The sequence below is a fragment of the Polyodon spathula genome, chromosome 1 (genome assembly GCF_017654505.1).
Source record: "Polyodon spathula isolate WHYD16114869_AA chromosome 1, ASM1765450v1, whole genome shotgun sequence".
Taxonomy (NCBI): Eukaryota; Metazoa; Chordata; class Actinopteri; order Acipenseriformes; family Polyodontidae; genus Polyodon; species Polyodon spathula.
In genome coordinates, this window is record NC_054534.1 from 34,994,609 (window position 1) to 35,015,342 (window position 20,734).

A 20,734-nucleotide genomic window follows, 5' to 3' on the forward strand; every position below is an offset into this window, starting at 1 on the left:
CCTTTTTTTCAAGTGTAAATTAACTCCTGATAAATTATGACAAGACAGAGTTGTTTTTAAATTCCCAACACAAACAAAATTAATAGTCACAAGAAGCACTGCTCGTTAAGATATTAACATTATTTTGCAAGTTAACATCATTTCAGAAATCACTTTGGGACGATTATTTAAAAACGAAATAGTCACAATAACCGCTTGAAAATACCCAAAACAATGCTACATACCGATTTATTAACACTGGAGTTATCATTTACAAACTTTTGAAAATCTTGCCCCTAATGTCATTCTGAAAAGCCAGGCTTCTCAAAAACAAGTCTATTATACGTCATGCAGAGCAGGTACAGTATCATGAGTATTAAGAAATAAAGGAAGTTATTGTATATTGCATATGCCTGCTGTCTGCCTGTATTTATTGAGACCACTCATTTAGATGGTTTTACGACCTTAAAAAATACAATTTATTATTTTGTGTACAACTAACCTGGCCTATCAGAAAATCTTAGGCCTAGCAGGAGAGCTAGTTAGAATCAGTTCAAGTGTGAAATGCACAAATTGTTGAACAAATTCTGAATAAAACAAAAGCTAAAAAAAACAAAAAAGTTGTTATTTGATGTGGGGATAGCAACACAAAGGTAACAATAGATATGAAGTTCCTGTATATAATGAAAAGTAAAAACAAACAAGCAAAAACAAAACAGTCCCTTACAAGACACAGAGCATTTTCATCTGCAATATTCTTCATGAGACTCTGGGTCTGCAAACCCCTTTTTTTTTTTTTTTTTAACAGAATGAGCACAGCCTAGAAATAAAGCTTTAATTTGACATTCCATTTAATAACCAAACATATCTTGTAATTGTGCCCACGGTTGTGTGGGTGTGTAAAATTCTAATATGCAGTACAATAATTTGAGATTTCTGGCATGTTGCTGCTCCAAAGACAAGAAAAACATATTACTATCTGACAGTTCTACATATTATAAGGCTGTGTCTTGAATGTGATGTGAAGTGTGAGGAAAATGTTGAACATTATCTAGTACAGTCACCCCTTGCTATAACACTCTTCACTATAACAAACCTTCGGCTATGATGAACTTGACCCATGGACCCCAAATAAAAAAAAAAAAAGATAAAAAGATACTAATGTAAAGTATGTGAGGTAAGTGCAGAAACGCTTGGAGTAGGAGGGACTGTGTATCACATCGGTCGAACAGCCTATAAGTGAGAGGCACTGACCACAGGAGCTGCTGTTTATTGGCCATGGAACTGGGGTAAAGACCCCTTGACAGGGGGAGTGTTTGTTGTTGTTGTGAAGCAGAGAGAAGCGAATGAACAGAGACAGAATAGTTCCACCCTTAGATTCATTTAAAAAATGTATTAGTTTTAGCAGCGTAGGTCGTGGCCCACAGCAACCTGTTAGTTGTTAATTAACAATTGGCAGATTGTCTTTAATCATTTATTAGTGTAATAAATATTGAGTTTGGCCCTGAATTGACAATAAACACACACTATCAGCATTCCGGTCTGTATGCACAGGATGCCACCTCACAGTGAAGTCCACTCTTTATCTTAATAAGATGTAACTGCCTCCGAAATAAAAATCATTTTATGTTGCAACAAAGCTGGAAACTATATTGATTGTTTGGAAAAAGGAGTAATGCAGGCATATCTCTGTCATGAATATAGGTTGTCAAAAAGCAGTCTGATTCTTGCATGTCAGATTAAGATTTGGTGCACTTTGAAATGATTCATGTCAGATTGATTTTATAAAGATGTTTGGAAAAGATTTTTGGTTGATAGCTCTTATCTGGGGAAAACGTCCTACAGTGTCGTTCTAGTAAAGTTTGAGGTGTTGTCTTCTTTTTTTATTTATTATTTTGCAAAATTAATATATGTAACATTATACGATTGCTTCATTTTGTAATCTGGTTATTCACGTTACAGTTTTAGTACGTGAGATGTTTGTTCGAAATAAAAGTGCATTCTCAAAATAATGTATTAATTTATTCCTGAAAACCGTTGCTACCCAACACAGAACTTGCCCCCCCCCCAATTGTAGAAAGGCTCCGGTGCCGTTGTCTCCTGCTCCTGCTCTACTCTTTATCTGTGCACATTGAGGCTTCATATATGACTGGCTGTTTGGGCTTCACAAAACACACGTGTTTAGACATTGCAATTGTCTCTGCTTTTTCCACTTGTAGCCTAGGTAACTAGTGTGCCAGTCAGCTGGTGTTAAACCACTGCAATATTTTTATGCTAGTAGAAGCATGTGGTACGACAAGTCAGTCCAGAACAGCGAAAACAATATTCCTCCGCAATGAAAACAGCTCCATCAGCCCAGCCAGAACCCAGGCTGAAAACTTGAAACTGTGACCAGAAATTTTCACAAATGCTTCCTGATAGCCTTTCTGGAACTGGGACATTTGCTAGCTTTAATATTCTGACCCATACGTCATTCTATTTGTAACCTGTAATTGTTGTTACTGTAGCTTACAGTAAATTGCCTTGTTATTGCATTGTACACAATATATTAAACATTCATGTTGTTCAAGACAAATGACACTTGTGGGTGTCCCCACCATATGAAAAACATTTGAAACACCTTGCATTTAGCTGTTGTACATACCGGCAGTGCAGCTTTTTGTGTTCTTTGATGTGAGGAGATCAACACCCACACGGCCACGTGTTATATATAATTTTGCTTTAAACATTTTTTTCAAAATGTATACTGCGTTTTACAATTGTAATGCTATGTTTTTTTCCTTTGCTGCTTCTTTATCTACGTTGATATCTTAGTTTGAGCAATGCAGAATTCAAACATTGTTTGGTAACCACTACAGTATGTTTGTAGTGAGATGTATCAGTGATCGTCTGTTGCCGTGCTCCCGGTAAATTTACAACCCTATTTTATTACAATGGCTGGATTTAATTCTCCCTTGCTGCCACCGGGCTATACTCAGCTGAGCTTTCAATAATAAAACGCAGCTCAGCACTAAGCACAGCCAAGCATTAATTACATAGTGTTACAACTGATTTACTGTACTGCAATCTTTTTTCTGTTTCCATTTAGCAAAATATGTGTGAACCCTACAACACGCTTGTGCTATCTCTTATAGCAGATCCATTGTAAAGCTTACCGGGGAGAGATGATTGCTCTAATGAAGGAAATCAGCACGGCGGGCTAAAAGTAATCTTCATTTAATTAAGCCATCGGTGTTAGAGGATGGAGGCGCAGCTAAGAAATTCCTTTCAGTCTCCATTAACAAGCTTTCCAATCTGAAATCCTGGATGTATGGCTGGTCTGAGAAAGCTACTTAGTTATCAGCATTTTTCTAATTTTATTTGCAAACACTTTATCTGTAACCCTGCACTGTAACCCCACACTTCTCAAGGACTGGCGATGAGGGACACATGCCCTTAGAATTTGGGTTTGTGGGTGACAAGGAAAGGGAATCCTGTATACTGTGTGTTTACTGTTGTTGAGGTTAATTTCATGTATAACTGATATATAGGTGTATTAGCTATTCCCAGAAATCAAAACAACAAGCACTTGCTGATTTATTAAAATAATGTTCGTTTCGATATTTGATGTTTTATGAGGATATATTGCTCAATGTGAGGGACTAACGATACTGCAGTGGAAAATCTTTGCCAACACGCCTGACCTAAAAAGACTATTCATTTTCTATGGTAGCTACTGTCAGTCATTTCTGTCACGATGTGTTAAAATATGTGCTGGTTTTATGAACTGTGACAACCAACTTTATTTGACTTTATGATAAGAATGCTGAATTTTCCTATTTGCACAACTGGAGTATAACAACGTTTTTCACTTCAAATGTATTAGAAGTGCAACTAAACCTGGTAACACTTTAGTTTAGGGATCTGTTATAAGTGGTTATAAGCAATAGCAAAAACGTTGTTAAAAGTGTATAACAACTGTATTGCAAAAACAAAGCAACCCCATACAACTGGTGAGACAGACAAACAGACCTGAAAAGACAGACAGACTATATCCATCATAAGCAATTATAAACAATAGTGCAAAAAACAATGACAAAAGTGTGTGATAATACTCTTATTATTTCTGTTCATATTCTATAATTGTTAATAGCATAAGTGATAACATGTTTATATATTGTTTATAATCACTTATATCGGATCTCTAAACTAAAGTGTTACCCTAAATCTCACATACCTGGACATCATGGTCTTCAGTTTCCATGAGTGTGCATATCCTGAATCCTTATCCTCTATACTCCTCTATCTGTACACTGATGTAGAAATGCACCATTTCTGAGGCTTAACTGTGTCATTAAGCCTTTTCCATAGTAAGCATTCTAGTCTAGGGGTATGTGACTTTTCTCAGCAATCATTTACTGTAGTCAATAATAATAATAATAATTTCATTACAAGTATAACAGACTGGGAATAAACCAGTCAGTGTCATACTGTACCAAAGGATCAGCCAAGTGGAGCTTAAATCCCACCATGTTGTGCAGCTGTAGGGGTGAGAAATATCTGTAACAGAAGTGCAGACAGAGCCTTGGGCTGAGCCTCTAGCTGGAGCGTCTACTACTTTGCTCTTAACTCAGATGCACCCACAGTTTAAGCACTATGGCACTCTTAGTAGTTGACATTGCGTAGGCTACATTTTTTTTTCTACTGCATAGTACAGGTAGAAGTTATAATACGCAATGTATGACAGCAAGTGGCTATAAAAGTTAATATCACATTATATATATTTTTGTACAGAAGTGTTTTAACTAGTACACATGTATACATCGCTGTCAAACACACAATATAATACTACATTTTTATTTGTATTCATTTTCTGAAGTAAATGCAACAAGTAAACAATAAATGTTCATTTGTGTCATAAATACCTCAAGTAAACAATAGCTGTTCATTTTTTAACATCTATAATTATAAATCAGTTTAAATATAGGCCCTATGCCTTTTTCTAGTAGTTTACAATAGCTTACCTGAGCTGTCTATTATTATTGGTATCGGCTGATATGGGAAGATGACCATCGGCTATCAGTAGCGGCCAAGAAAATCATATTGGTGCACCCTTACAACAGCATTCATTAAGTTCTTATTTTAAGCATACACTGCTTCAAAATGCAGCACAGCATAAATTGTTTTATATCTATATCTATCTATCTATCTATCTATCTATCTATCTATCTATCTATCTATCTATCTATCTATATCTATCTATCTATCTATATCTATATCTATATCTATATCTATATATAGAATTTCCGGTTGCAAAATCCAGTCAAACTTGAATTTGTTACTTAACAAAATATTCAGAACAGAGCTTTTTGTAAAAAGCATTAAAATGATATTCTACTCACAATTCATCACTGGATTTAATGTAGCATCGAGTCTGTTGTGCTGCACACAACTCGGTTATCCTATTGTTCTTTTCAGATGTAACAAATAATAATAATAATAATAATAATAATAATAATAATAATAATAATAATAATAATAATAATAAACAAAACACAGTTCTTTTGAGCACTGGGAATGACTGACACAGTGTTCTTGCATCATTAGTATAATAAGCGAGTCTCACCAAACATTTAGTTCTGTGCTGGAAGAAATTCAAGCATGAATAGTGGTGTACATTATCAGCTAAAATAACAAAAACTGCTGGTCGCTGATTGTGTTTTTTTTTCCCCTTAAAGACATTTGAGGTACATTACATTTGACCATAACATAAAAAGGGAACACTAATTTAGTGTTGGCTAAATTACATCTATACTCTCTAGACATATTGTTGGTTTTGTGGTTGGTAGTAGAACTGAAATGTACACAAGCAATACCATTTACAAGAGATCCATATGAAAGTAGTGAGAATAGGAATGGAGAGTGCATTTTGTTGACTGTTACAGAATATTAAACATTTACATACCACAGCTGCAATAGAACACTCTTCACTATTCAGTTACAACCTAATAGGGCACCCACAAGCCTTTAAACACTGGAAACACAGTCATTAACATGTTTTTGTATCAGTTGGCAAATAATAGCCCCTTACCTCTTAGGCTGTATAAAAGAGGTTGCAATTTTCTGTTTTCCTACCCATTTGGTACATTTTTTTCTGGTGGTAATTGCTCTCAAGCATAAAGCAAAACATTCTGCTAATTATTTTTGTTATCCAACATTGTATTTTCAGATCTATTCATAAAGCATTAGTGCTCCCATGAGCACATTGTAGTCCTGTTTGCTGCTTTATGGAAATGTTTACTCAGTGTGTGTCAGTCAGGAAGAGTGAGCCAAAAAATCAATGGGTTCTGCATATTTTCTTTTCTTTATAAGGCACCCCTATAACATCACTGTTTTAACTTTAAACGCATTGGTCTTTATTTATCTTTGATGTTCTTCTTACTTCCAAAGCAGCTACAGTACATAATAATACTTTGGTATTTCACTAAATGTAAGATTTTAGTTAACATGGGTGACCACAGTCTGTTGGATTCTTTATCACATTTTTGCCCCCATGTTTTATTATTGAGGGTAATTAGAAACCTTTTGGTTAAGATTTGTTATGGGAGTTTTTGTGCTGTAGGGACATGCATTCTTTTTATAAGGCAAGCCTTGCATTGCACCCTGGGGGATTTTCCTTTAGGCGAGCAATAATATCTGGTTTGATCAGTGTCACCTCCACTTAGGTATGATTTAAGGAGTGGAGAATCAAATCCTATACTCTTACAATGCATTTATTAGAGGGCATACAAGTTATTCTTCTCATGACTGAAGAATATTACTCTAAAGGACTGTATTACCTAGATCAGTGGAGCAAAATGTACTATTATATGAGTACAGTATCTAATTGTGCTGGTGTCGTGGTAGTTTTACCTAATAAAATAAAGTACTGCATTTCCTCATAATTAATCTTAATATTTCATACTTCAGTCTTTAAAGTATAGTATCAGTTCTTGAATAATGCATATTGCTTTTTTCTAACTAACAGTTTAACATTGATACACGCTGACAAAGTAATAAATGTATTATAATTTTGAAACATTTAAATGGAAATGATAATATTTGATGGCAATCCATAGAAATACATATTTATGATGGTGTTGGTTACTTTTCATTACATTGCTGTTCATATTCCTTCTTGAGAATTGCAATAAGGCAGGTCGTCAGATTTCTAGCCCAAGCTAAATATCAAAGGCTATAGATAAGTGTTCTGCAGAGAACTTTTATATGTATGTGTGTTATTTCTTTGATACGGTTGTAAGCTCTAGTCTTATAAGCTCAATGCTAAAAAAGAAAACATTGTAGTTTCCTGAGAGGCTCTCATCATTGGATGGTCATAGTATTGATTTCCATCCCCAAAAGAGTCATTACTGCAGAAGAGAACTCCACAGAGAACAGGTGATTGAGTTCTGATTTCACATTGAATTCATTTAATCAGAGCCTCTACTAATGAGCATGCATTGGAAACAAGGCAGCTTGACTTGTCTAAAGCCCATATACCTTAAAGAAAAAAAACTGAACACATCATATTACTTCTTGCTGCTGTATTGTTTGCCAAGCTTTCTTTTCTCTTTGATTCTGTCGAAGCCTGTTATCCTGCAACAATGCTACAGCTCCAACCGATGTACTCAGTCCCAATACACTTCCTGTCTTACAGATTATAGGACCCCACTTGACCCCACATAGTTCATTAAGTAAACTTATGACTTACAGCAAGAACAATTAGCTTCCTCTTGTGAAAATAAACTCTCAAAAACAAAACTATTGACAGCAAAACATCCATGTGACATTCATAGTGACAAAAAAACATATTTTGCAGGTTAAACTGGAAAATACCTGAGGTGGTAATTTAATAAAGTGCTCCCCCATAAACCACATTTCAGTCTACCACATTTTACCAGATATATTCCTGGCCTTTACAGTACTTTACCTCTCTAAAGACTTCTGTTTTGTCTGTTAAGTTTTTTTTTTTGCATTTTGTGCCACAGACAGTCATCAATTAGTTGCCAAAGGAATCTGAAAACCCATGCTCATCTCCAGCACTGCAGCGTGCACAAGGGTGGTGATGTGACGACTGAGCAATACAGCGTGAAGCGGGAAGGGCTTGATAGATTGAACCACCTACAGACCCTGCAGCCTGTAGAGCTTGGGCAGCTGAAGAGGAGAATTGAGCAAGAAAAAAGTGTGAAAATGTACTATAAGAAAATAAATTAAAAAAAAAAAATCTCTATGGGGGCTTTAAACCATCACCAAAAGTTGAGTGCTATATTTGAAGACAAGCTGGCATCACTTTGTCTAAAGAGATGTTCCTCAAAGGAACCCTCAGGACTATATTGATTGAAGTCTGCATCTAATGGATGCAGGTGATCTAAGGTGTTTACAATTCCAGCAGATTATTATCACAAATGATCTTTTCAGTTGAACAACCTATAATTTGTATTTATACTCCATACAGAATTTGCATCTCAAAAGATGTGAGGGTTTGCTTTGTTTTGTAATAAATAATGACAAAAAGGATCCAAGGAGAGAGAGAGAGAGAGAGAGAGAGAGAGAGAGAGAGAGAGAGAGAGAGAGAGAGAGAGAGAGAGAGAGAGAGAGAGAGACTGATTTTGTTGGGTTCAGGCAATGAAAATCAATCAAGCCTTAAACCTCACTACAGTGCAGAGTTCTAGCCACAAGCTTCTACTTGTGCTGCAGAATTAAACAGTATGGTGGGGGCTCTTACTTCCCATTCCCAGGAACTGCAATAGCTGTATGACTTTTGTGTGGCTGGAATATATGTTTTTTCAAAGTATTATTCTTTAAACACAAGCATTTGACATATTTCTTACATTTGTTTCCTATTATTGATAACTTAATAAATAAATAATTTAAACCACTGCTTGTAGAATTGGTTGCTTATAATATTAAGTACTTCACTGCATGAATGTATAATAATAACTAGGATATCATTCTTCTAATGTAAGAATGTGCCACATTAGAAGTGTGTGGCTTTTTGAAAGAGGCTAGCTCTGTTTGGTTTTCAGTTACCTACAATGTGGTTGTACACTTTCAGTTTACTTTCCGAAACATACACTGTTTGACCTACACATTGCCTGGAGAGACTATGACAGTGTTAAGCCCCATGTTTGAATACCTTTATGTTACTTCACAGGAGGGAGATATGGCTAATGGAGCCAGCTTTTACCACTGCTTGGGGGAACAGCTTTCAGCTTTTAAATTGACTTTAAATAGACTTTAAAGAAAAGTAGTTTGCACCGCTGGCACACTGTGGCCCCGTATTGTCATGGTGGTTGATTGTGGCACTGTCAAGTATAAAGTATGGTTTCAGACAAGCTTTTTGCACTTTTGATTTCATGAGTAAGAACATTATAATAAGAGTGGTGTGGATTCTGCATTCTAAACTTTTGAAAGTGACCTTTAGTTGCTTAAAAACGACAGTTCCGGAAAATGAAACCATGTAGCGTTGCGTGCCTGCCAGTATGATGCCGTGGGGAGTTAAGGTCAGCTGAAGTGTTATATGGATCAGGGTAGTGTTCGAGCTGCAAAAGGAAGTGACTGTGCCTTGTTGGCAGTGGTGTCCCATTGAGAGCAGAGAAACAGGTGGATAAAAACATCTTTCTCTGCTTTGTTTTCCAGACATTTAAATAAAGCGTTTCATTATAACATGTCCCGGTCTAAATCCACAAGACACACGATGCTTAGTTTCCTGATTGCCTTTCTTTGGGACCATTGATAATACCATCAAGTTTAGAAGAGGTCGGGAAATGGATTTGCACTATTTTAAAATCCAGTTCCTACACTGAATTAGCTTCAGTACCTGCTTCACTGCCCTCATTCTATGATGTAAACCAGCCAGGACCAACATGGAGGAGATGGCTGCTCTACCATACTTATCAAAGTGAAGAAAATGTTTATTACCAGTTACAACTGCATACTGTGGAGCTGAGTACATGGCTGTGAAGCTCAATAAAGGCTGGGAAATGCATTAGAAACTTTTGCTATAGATTTATGGTAAATTACAAATCCTCAAGAAACGCCGCTCACAAGAAGGGTTTTGATAGGCAGCAATGATGTTTGATCAGTAATTGAAAAGGGAAAAAGGGAAGACTAGGGTAAAATAAGTACTAATACTTCTTGGTGGAAGCAGACATAAGACTTTTCCATTAGTGCCAGTCTATTGCTGACTGATTAAGTATTCGCTGAAGGGCCCGCACCCAGTTTTTGTTTTCTTTTTCTTGATATTGCTCTGAATATTTCATGATGATCCTCTGAAGAACATCTTGGCTTGTTCTCACACCTGCAAAAACAAATTGAATGATGATGAAAATGTAGCCAATGATAAAATAGAGCCAGCTGCTGTGCTGGTGATATTAATTAGAGAAGATACACAAGTTGTGCTGAGGAATTGTGCTCACCGTCTGCCCACTGACTGCTTTAGGTAAAAACAAGCTTGTAATATTCATAAATGGCATTCAACAAAATATCCAGGAATGTAACATACTATGAAATAGATCATTATATAAATTATAAAGTACAACTATTCAAAGACCCTAAACATTGATTATATTTACACCTGGGATATGATGGAACAATAATACCTGAATATGGTAGACAACGGGTAACTCACCTTACACAAGGGTGAGTGAGGGAGTAATTTTTGCAGTTATTTTTGTAAGAATAACATATGAAAAGTAAGAATTGTAAGTGTGGCATTTCATTTAGTAGAAATGAACATACACTATAAACTCCAGGAACTGAAGCAAAGAATTGGACTGCAGTGGATTTGTCTGCTTCTCGGTGCATAGCATTTACTTTCTTTATTGACTGATGTGAATCCTGTGGGATCTGGATTTTTGCTCAGCAGTGCTGTGTTGTTTGTTTGTTTGTTTGTTTGTTTTTAAGCCTATGTTCAGTCATGCTCATGAGTAATGGCACCCTTGTGATAATTAAAAAAATAAAATCGAACTTGTATTTTCTCCTACTTGGAAAATAATGATTTCAAAATGTATGTGAACACAAAAGCACACTGTTACATGTTACAGGGATATTTCATAAAAGCTAAAATGTCTGTGTATTTTGTTTGTTATACTGTAGATTCATCATTCTTGTATGACATTTTTTTACGTGTACAGTATTTGTGGACTGAATTTTCCTCCATGGTCTTTTCAATGTGTTCTCTGTTCCTGTCCCTTAGGGCCTTTGAGGCTTGTCACTCAGACAGAGTCTGTCTCATCCTTTGTTGGAGACACTGCCCTTCTGAAGTGTGAGGCGTCGGGAGAGCCCATGCCTTTGGTACACTGGCAGAAGAACCGTGAGGATCTCCCAGTGGACCTTGACAGTGACAGCCGTGTGGTGGTGCTGCCTTCCGGGGCACTGCAGGTCAGCAGAGTGCAGCCTCCTGACTCTGCAACCTACCGCTGCCTGGCCGAGAACCCAGGCAGCTCCCGGACCGGCAACGATGCGGAGCTCAAAGTGCTTCCAGGTAAGGATGTACTTGCTGTGTAAGAAAAAAACACATGGTAAGATAATGTGGTCAATAGTGAAAACTATAAATGAATTGTTAAAATGTGTGCCTTCCGTATGTAAAGAGACGCTTGGTAAACATTTGTAGTATAGTATATATATATATATATATATATATATATATATATATATATATATATATATATATATATATATATTAGTGGCTTGCAAAAGTATTCAGACCCCTGACCAATTCTCTCATATTACTGAATTACAAATGGTAATTTAGCAAGATATTTCAGTTTTTTATTTTTCTTAAAAATATTTCCCAACATAAAACCAATGTCACCTTACAATAATTGATTCTGAGTTTCAGTGTTTAAAAATAAAATATCAAACAGAACGAAATTTCAATGTACCATTTGTAATTCAGTAATATGAGAGAATTGGTCAGGGGTCTGAATACTTTTGCAAGCCACTGTGTGTGTGTGTGTGTGTGTGTGTGTGTGTGTGTGTGTGTGTGTGTGTGTGTGTGTGTGTGTGTGTGTGTGTGTGTGTGTGTGTGTGTGTGTGTGTGTGTGTGTGTGTGTGTGTGTGTGTGTGTGTGTGTGTGTGTGTGTATATATATATATATATATATATATATATATATATATAGTGAGCAGGAGACTCACCACACAGGCTCGCTCTGGTTCTTTTCCCTTCCAGGTCACGACCCAAAACACAGGATTGAAAGGAACAGCGCTGACGTGCACTTTCAATTACAGAAAATAAACACTGACTAAGCATTCGTCAGGGACCCACTGTAATAGAACCGGACAGCTAAGCTGTTTACCGGCTGAAACAAAAACACAATGATGAACACCAAAAAGGCTTTTACACAGTACCTTTTTACACAGTACACCATCAACCGTGCCCACCACACAGCAGCAGCCCTGAAGGGACTGGCTGCTCTCTTTAAATACTTGCACCTGGCTCTTAATTTACAATAATACCCAGGTGCCGGTCATAATTAACTAATAAAACAATTAAACAATTATGTTTTTGACAGGGAGGATATTAACCTCCTCTCTGCTGTGTTACTATATATATATATATACACACAGCACCAGTCAAAAGTTTGAGTACACCTGCTTGAAACCAAATTTTTCATGATTATCTATGCTTTTAAATGTATAAACTTGTCTATAAACACTTAATATTTCATTATGTGATATATAATCTGATAATCATAAGTGAATTGCATTCAAAAATTTAGTTTTTAAATGAAAATGTAAATCTTGTCAATTTCAATGAAATGGTCACCCAAAGCAAGGGTATTTCATTCTGGGCCAAGTCAGTTAAAAGTCTGAAATGTGTATAACATGGTGATAGAATACTGGCCTAAGTATAAAGCTGTCTTTGTTAGATGTTCTCTGATTTAATTAGCATGTTACCTAATTAACCTTTTGTCACCGATTATTGTTAACAGGTGAGGGTCCACGATTACTATAAATATAGGTAGCATAGGCACTAGTGTGTCATTCATGAATGTAAGGGAGAAGAAATTGACAAAATACGCTCAGTTAAGCAAAGAAATAAAGTCTGTAATTACTTTAAGAAATGAAGGTCAATCTTTAAGACAAATCGCAAGAACTTTGCAAGTGCTTATAACTTCTGTGGCCAAAACCATCACATTTTTTAAGAAATTGGCACTCATGAGGAGCGAACAAGGTCAGGCAGGCCAAGGGTGACCTCAGAATCAGAGAACAAGTTCATTCGAGTCACAAGTCTGCGAAACCGGTGATTAACAGCCCCTCAAGTACAAGCTCAGCTAAATGCTACTAGAAGTACAGCTGTTTCAACATCAACTGTTCAGAGGAGATTGCGTGAAGCTGGCCTAACTGGAAGAATTGCTACAAAGAAACCATTGTTAAGAGTGCAGAATAAGAGGAAGAGACTTGCCTGGGCCAAAAAACACAGAAACTGGATGTTTGAGGAGCGGAAGTCGGTCTTATGGACCAATGAGTCAAAATTTGAAGTATTTGGGTCCAATCGCTGAGTATTTGTAAGACGCAGAGAGGGCAAGCGCATGAGTTCTGCATGTGTGGTCAAGCATGGAGGAGGCAGTGTCATGGTATGGGGTTGCTTTGCTGGTGACAGAGTTGGTGATCTTTACCAGCATGGCTATCATACCATACTTCAGAGGCATGCCATTCCATCAGGATTCCGGCTAGTTGGACAGGCCTTCATTCTTCAGCAAGATAATGACCCCAAACACACCTCAAAGTTGTGCAAGAACTATCTGGCGAAGAAGGAAAGTGAAGGACAGCTCAATCTAATGACCTGGCCTGCCCAGTCTCCAGACCTCAATCCCATAGAACTTGTATGGGACGAACTGGACAGAAGAGTCAAAGCAAAGCTACCCACAAGTGCCCTACATCTCTGGGAATTGCTGCCGAAGAGCTGGGAAGGCATGTCGGGTGATTTCCTGCTGAAACTTGTTAACCGAATGCCTTGTGTTTGTGAGGCTGTTATTAAGGCAAAGGGTGGCTATTTTGAGGAATCCAAGATTTAGAGACAATTTTCAATTTCCTTAAACATTGCTTTGATACTCCTTATGTTTTGTTTTGTATATTGTAACATGTGTTTTCATTTTCAAGTATTTACAGAAAAGTATACGACGTAAAACATTGTCAATTATGAAAAAAACCTAGTTTCCAGCAAGTGTATGCAAACTTTTGACTGGTACTGTGTGTGTGTGTGTGTATCTATATATATAACATTTGGTTTCTTTTTGCTTTATAGAAGAAAAAAGAAGGAAAAAAACAGTGGCTAATGATCACATCAGAAAAGCGTTAAAATCACTGTGGTGTTTAAAACCACAACGTACTGTATTTGTTGACCTGTAACTTCAGTTATCAATTACCCACGTCCCATGCTGGATATGTGTAGCATTACTTTGTTTTATAGTCAAACATATGTGTTGTAACTGTGTGAAACAGACATACGGTACAGTGGTTGTGAGTTTAATTGCACAGCATAAAAAGTCACACTGCTCTTACAGTAAATCAAATTACCTTTAAACATACAACAGTACTATTTTACATTAATGTTCAGTGGGTCACTGTGTGATTATTATTTAATACTATATTTAGTGATGAAAATCATAAGTTATTAATATATATACTGTAAAACACAAATACAGAGTTTTTTTTTTAATTTATTTATTTTTATTTTTATAACAAACAAGGGATAAACAAAATGGTTAAAACATGTTTATTTTATTTTTTTCTCCCAGTTCACTGTTGCATAAGTTGATGGTTGTCATTTTACCATTTCATAGCATTTTAGTAGTATTTTCCATGACAGAAATTGTGGCTTGTAGAAAACACTATACTCAACCAACACAACTGCTACAGTGTTATTACCCTTTTAGATAGCAATCATGCATGTATTATATACCATGAGTCAAGGGCACAGGAACTAGGAGTGCTGGGGGTGCAGCAGGCCCCCTGTCTTTGCATGGCTTCCATCATATACAGCAGTTACAATTTTGTTGAATGGCTTTCAGCACCCCCACTTTAAAAATGAGTTATGAACACAGTGGCGGGTCTTCTTAACTGCTGTTGAGAAGCAGTGTTATATAAAGGCTTTCTTCTTTTGAATTACATTTAAGTTTATAGCAAATCAAAAGTTGGTTCTTATTCAATATTCCAAGCACATATTCCAATCACAACACTCTCCAGCTGTATTTAGTCCTCCGGGGAGTATTTTCAGATGAAACTGTTAATGTGTGAAGAGGGAGAGAGGGGCTGACTGGCTTAGTTGATTGGCATTAAGATACAAAGCCTTTTCACCTCTCGGTTGCTGGTTTGATAAACTAGCTCAGTGTAATTGAAGGTCATTTCAATCCTGGTCCTAGGGCCTATGTGAAATAATCCCTGTTGCTGTTTATTGGGCTAGATTCCATGTCACAAAACCACTATTAGGCCTCTTTTGAAATAAACTACTAGGAAGGTACATAAATCAGTGTCCTTAACATTGCATAGAGGTAGTGACTGAGGATTGAAACTCAGTCCTTAGGTTCAGTGACCAATGTGCTAGCTACGGCGTTCAAATAGCCAGGCTTCATTTGCACTACAAAATTGTTTTTGGATTGCTACCACAGTTTCACCACAGAGGAACCTATTGAACAAAATGTGATGTGGTTCTCAATCGATGTGCCCAGACCATTCCACTGGTGAAATTACCATACACTTTAACCATATCCAAAATGATATCCATCCTATCTGTTACCAACAAAAGCTTAACAAAGCAGTCTGGATTGGTTTAGAGTGGAATGTTGGGTTTGTTACCCTCTCACTCGCATAGTATAAATGCTCAAATGCCTAGAGTATTCCCTTTGGATTTATTTAATATCCTTCCAAATTAAAAGCAAACCATTGTCCATACAGAAAGTTATGGAGACATATTCAGATGAAACTGTACTATCACATTAGGATACTTAAGTTTCTGATTATAGCCATAAGTTTATTATTATTATTATTATTATTATTATTATTATTATTATTATTATTATTAATAATAATTCTTAAGACTATCAAGTGATTTCTGTCTCTCCTTCAAAGTACTATGTTGGTTCATTCTCTGTTTTACAGAGCCAGGCATTCACAGACAAATATCCTTCCTTCAGCAACCTTTTAATGTGGTGGCTTCTGAAGGAAAATATGCGATCCTGGAATGTTCTGCTTCTGGGTTTCCAATTCCAAGCTTTCTGTGGATGCGAGGAAATGAACTCATCCAAACAAGGTATGTGTTTAGACTGTGGTTAACTGTCTTTGCCAACACTCTATTACACTATCTTACTGAAGACAATATTGGTGAACAATGAACAAATAATAGCTTTGCTTGTTTTATAAATCATCAAAGCACAGATCTGAGTGTTTTCTCACAACAACCTCAGTTATATAGGCTTTATTATAATAACCTGTGACAGGCTAGCATCATGGCACATGCTGGTTACCGGCAGGAAAGAGACCCAGAAAGACAGCAAGTTGCAGTTTAAGAGCTGGTGTGCACGTTTATTAACAAAAATACATAAAGCAAGCAGGGCATGAGGGCCAGAAAAAAATGTTTAAACAAAAGAATAACTACATGTGGGCTGGGCATTAGCCTTCACCGCAACGTTACAAAACAGTACAAAGACCCACTCCAAACACCTCATCCCTGACAACTTACATTCAAAGTGAATTAATAAACTATGTATTTAACCCAACACCCAAACCACACACACACCTGTGCCATGTAGAACCTAAGTTCATTCTTTTTTTCTAGATCAAAAAAGTATTCCTTGCTGGGAGGTAGCAACCTGCTCATTAGCAGTGTCACAGATGATGATTCTGGAACCTACACCTGCATAGCGTCAAACAAGAATGAGAATATTAGTGCTTCGTCTGACCTCTCTGTTATGGGTAAGTTTGCCAAAACACCTTTTCTGTGGGCTGAAAAAAATGTTCTTCCCCTGATCAATCCAACATTGGTGGGCAAGTTAAACCAGGCCAGACTTATTAGCACCCTTGCTGTTTTTTAAAATATTGCCAATGGATCCTAAAAGGTTTAGCACATGATCCGAAGGAAGCCACGTCCAACAGAACAAGGTTTGTAGTTTGTCTTTTCTGCATATTGACTGACCCACCAAAGGGTGAATAATGCACTCCCTAGCAGCATGCGATAAGGCTTCAATCTAGTAAGAGGATATCTGAGACTTACTGCAACCCCCCGACCCCCCAGCTACACCATTAACATTATTAATATATATTAAGCTGGATGAGTATGCTGCACTTTGTAATAATATCGTTATAGCCACATTTTTGCATCACCCTATATAATTAACTAATTTTGCTTCATAAAGTCAAATGAAATCTGCTGAATAATGTTATGTTAACATATTGAATTACATACCGCTTTGTAGTTTTCCATATACTTAACTAAAAACAGACAAAAATGTAACATTTTGATATCTAACTTGAAATACTGTACTATTAGTATGGCTTCCGGTAGACATTTACTGTATCATTTTGTAGTTTATTTGATTACATGCTGTCAGAATTCTACATGATTCAAAAAGTGATTCTACTTTCATCTGGATTACAGCACTGGGGTTTCCTTTTAAAAATAGTCTGATGGATGCTTGTTCACTAAAGCTTTACCCGGTTCTTTCCATATTCTTTGACTTGCGAGCTGGCATGCAGAGAAGGTCTTACTACTCCCGTGGAAACTAAACATCTTTTGTTTATATTGAAGTCCTTGAAGACAGTTCAGAGTTATCTGCTGAATCAATAGCAGACCTAACCAGCTGCAGTGCTCCATTTCCCTATAGGGACCCACATTTTCACAGTGGGATTTTGATTTTGTTAAAATTGTAATAAATATTAAATACAGTATATACTATAAGTAAGGCTTTGCTGTTAACTTGTAAAATGTTGACAGATTTGTTATTGTTCTGTTTGGAGCCTTGATCTAGAAATATATCTTTATTAGAAGACACTTATCTGTTTGTAGAACTGAATCACATCCTCAAAAAAGATTTCTTACATTTTTTTTTTTTAAAACAATTATTTTTATTCATTTTCCAATTTTTCTCCCAGTTTTGGAATGTTCAATTATTATTCGACCTGGCTCACTGCTGCAACCCTCGAACTAACGTGCGTCCTCCGTAATGAGTGCCATCAGCCATTTGTTTTTTTTCTCTCTGTAAGCCAGCCGTGCAGCCATATTCAGAACTTACAGGGTCAGAAGACCACGCAGTGCCAAATTGCGTACAGGCCGGTCTGCAGGCGCCCGGCCAGCCAAAGGCGTTGCTGGTGTGTGGTGAGCCAAGGACTCTCCAATCGACCTCACCCTTATCCCTCCTGGGCAGCGCTTGGCCAATTGTGCACCACCCCCTGGGAACTCCCGTCCACGGTCGGCAGTGGCATTGCTTGGATTCAAACCGACGATCTCCAAGCTGTAGGCTGGCAGATTTCTTGATTTATGATTTTTTTCTTCCAGACTTTTTCTGTTGCCGGGCTAATTGGCAGGGTCTTTGTAAAAGTGATTCCCTGAAAATAGGTGGCAGATTATATTAGGCTCCGAGAACTATTTCAGGTCTTTTCAGTCAAAGAGCTGCCACCCTTCACAATGTTTTAAGTCTTCCTGCCTCCCTGTATTTGATATGGTTCAGTAGAAATTCTGTTGCTGGCTGCATTGGAATCAGGCTACCAGAATCCTGAAGGCAAATCATTCATCTTTGCATGATAACTGTGATAGGCCTTTTTTTTAATGCGCTGTCACTGGAAATGAATTGTATTTGCACAGGAACAAGCCGTGTGCTGTGAGATTTATCAAACTAAGCCTTCAGCATTTTTAAGTTTCTAATATCTCTTTGTAAAATATAGCATCAAGTCACTAATGTTCCTCTGGATAAATGTAATCTGTGTTACATAAGAAAGAAAACAAAGTTGGAACTGGGCCCTGCATTGCAATTGACAAGTTATTGGAATAAGAATGTGTTTCACATTCAACATGCTGCATAACATTCTAGTAGTTGGCACTGATTGACTGTAAGTTCCATGTATGTCTATAGCCTACAGTAAATGGTCTGGGGTTCTGAGATTCATAATTTTTCAAACTATGAGTGAGGATTGTGATCCCAGGGATATAACATTTTGTGTTCCATTGCACACTTTGTAATACACTGGAAATATCTATTGCATTGTATTTTATTTTATTGTAACCCAGGTCCATAAATTAGCTAAAGAGACAGCTTAGTATAGAATGATTCTTTCATGTCAATGGCAACTCTGTGATTTATAGCACCAAAAACTGCTGTTGAAATAGTGATTGAGATTGTGTTTTAAGGTAAATGTACCGATAATTCTATTGTGGGATTGCCAGCTGGATTATGTTTTTGGATAATGAATACTGTTAGCTGGCTGTAACTTTAATATAAACCATAAACCTTCCTATCTAAACCAGTAATATATTGTTGAAATTAAATTTAGTTGTTTCCCAGTAGAGAGACACAAACAGGTATTAATATGTCTGTTGTGGATTTTGCATTTTGCACTGGACATGCAGGAGAGCTCTTCTACAGCAATTCATTATCCCCTACACCAGCATACTAGGGCTCGTCCAGATAACAAAATACTGTTGGGTTCTTCTATCAGTTAATATGTACATTGGCCTTGTCTGTTATGGTATTCAAGTGTCTTCTTGTGTACTTTTTGGGTGAAGATGCTATTTCGTTATAGAGACTAAAGGTATATCAACTAGGTAATGTGGAAAAATGTTTCTTTTTATACCTTCTTTAGTGTCATATTGACTTATTATAAATCATCTTTTGTTGAAATAGAGAAGGAAAAGCCACTCGTTTCAGTTATTGTTTTCCAAGCAAGAAAGGGCTTATGCAATTACACTGAACAAAAATATAAACGCAACATGTAAAGTGTTGGTCCCATGTTTCATGAGCTGAAATAAAAGATCCCAGAAATTTTCCATACGCACAAAAAGCTTATTTCTCTCAAATTTTGTGCACAGATTTGTTTACATCCCTATTAGTGAGCATTTCTCCTTTGCCAAGACAATCCATCCACCTGACAGGTGTAGCATATCAAGAAGCTGATTAAACAGCATGATCATTACACAGGTGCACCTTGTGCACAATGCCACAGATTTCTCAAGTTTTGAGGGAGCGTGCAATTGGCATTCTGACTGCAGGAATGTCCACCAGAGCTGTTGCCAGAGAATTGAATATTCATTTCTCTACCATAACGTTGTTTTAGAGAATTTGGCAGTATGTCCAACCAGCCTCACAACCGCAGACCACGTGTAACCACCTCAGCCCAGGACCTCCACATCTGGCTTCTTCACCTGCGGGATCGTCTGAGACCAGCCACCCGGACAGCTGATGAAACTGTGGGTTTGCACAACCGAAGAATTTCTGCACAAACTGTCAGAAACCGTCTCGGAAGCTCATCTGCGTGCTCGTCATCCTCACCAGGGTCTTGACCTGACTGCAGTTTGGCATTGTAACCGACTTCAGTGGGCAAATGCTCACCTTCGATGGCCACTGGCATGCTGGAGAAGTGTGCTCTTCACAGATGAATCCCGGTTTCATCTTTACCGGGCAGATGGCAGACAGCGCGTATGGTGTTGTGTGGGCGAGCAGTTTGCTGATGATACCGTTGTGAACATAGTGCCCCATGGTGGTGGTGGGATTATGGTATGGGCAGGCATAAGCTACAGACAA

General features: G+C 37.2%; 1 protein-coding gene across 1 annotated transcript in view; it reads left to right on the forward strand.

The window, feature by feature from the left end:
* LOC121317892 (netrin receptor DCC-like) overlaps positions 1–20,734 on the forward strand; it is a 267,527-nt gene that overhangs the window by 111,101 nt on the left and 135,692 nt on the right. Inside the window, exons 3-5 of the mRNA XM_041253988.1 lie at positions 11,195–11,482; positions 16,104–16,254; positions 16,780–16,916. Coding sequence (XP_041109922.1) covers positions 11,195–11,482; positions 16,104–16,254; positions 16,780–16,916 — 576 coding nt within the window. The remainder of the gene's footprint in view (positions 1–11,194; positions 11,483–16,103; positions 16,255–16,779; positions 16,917–20,734) is intronic.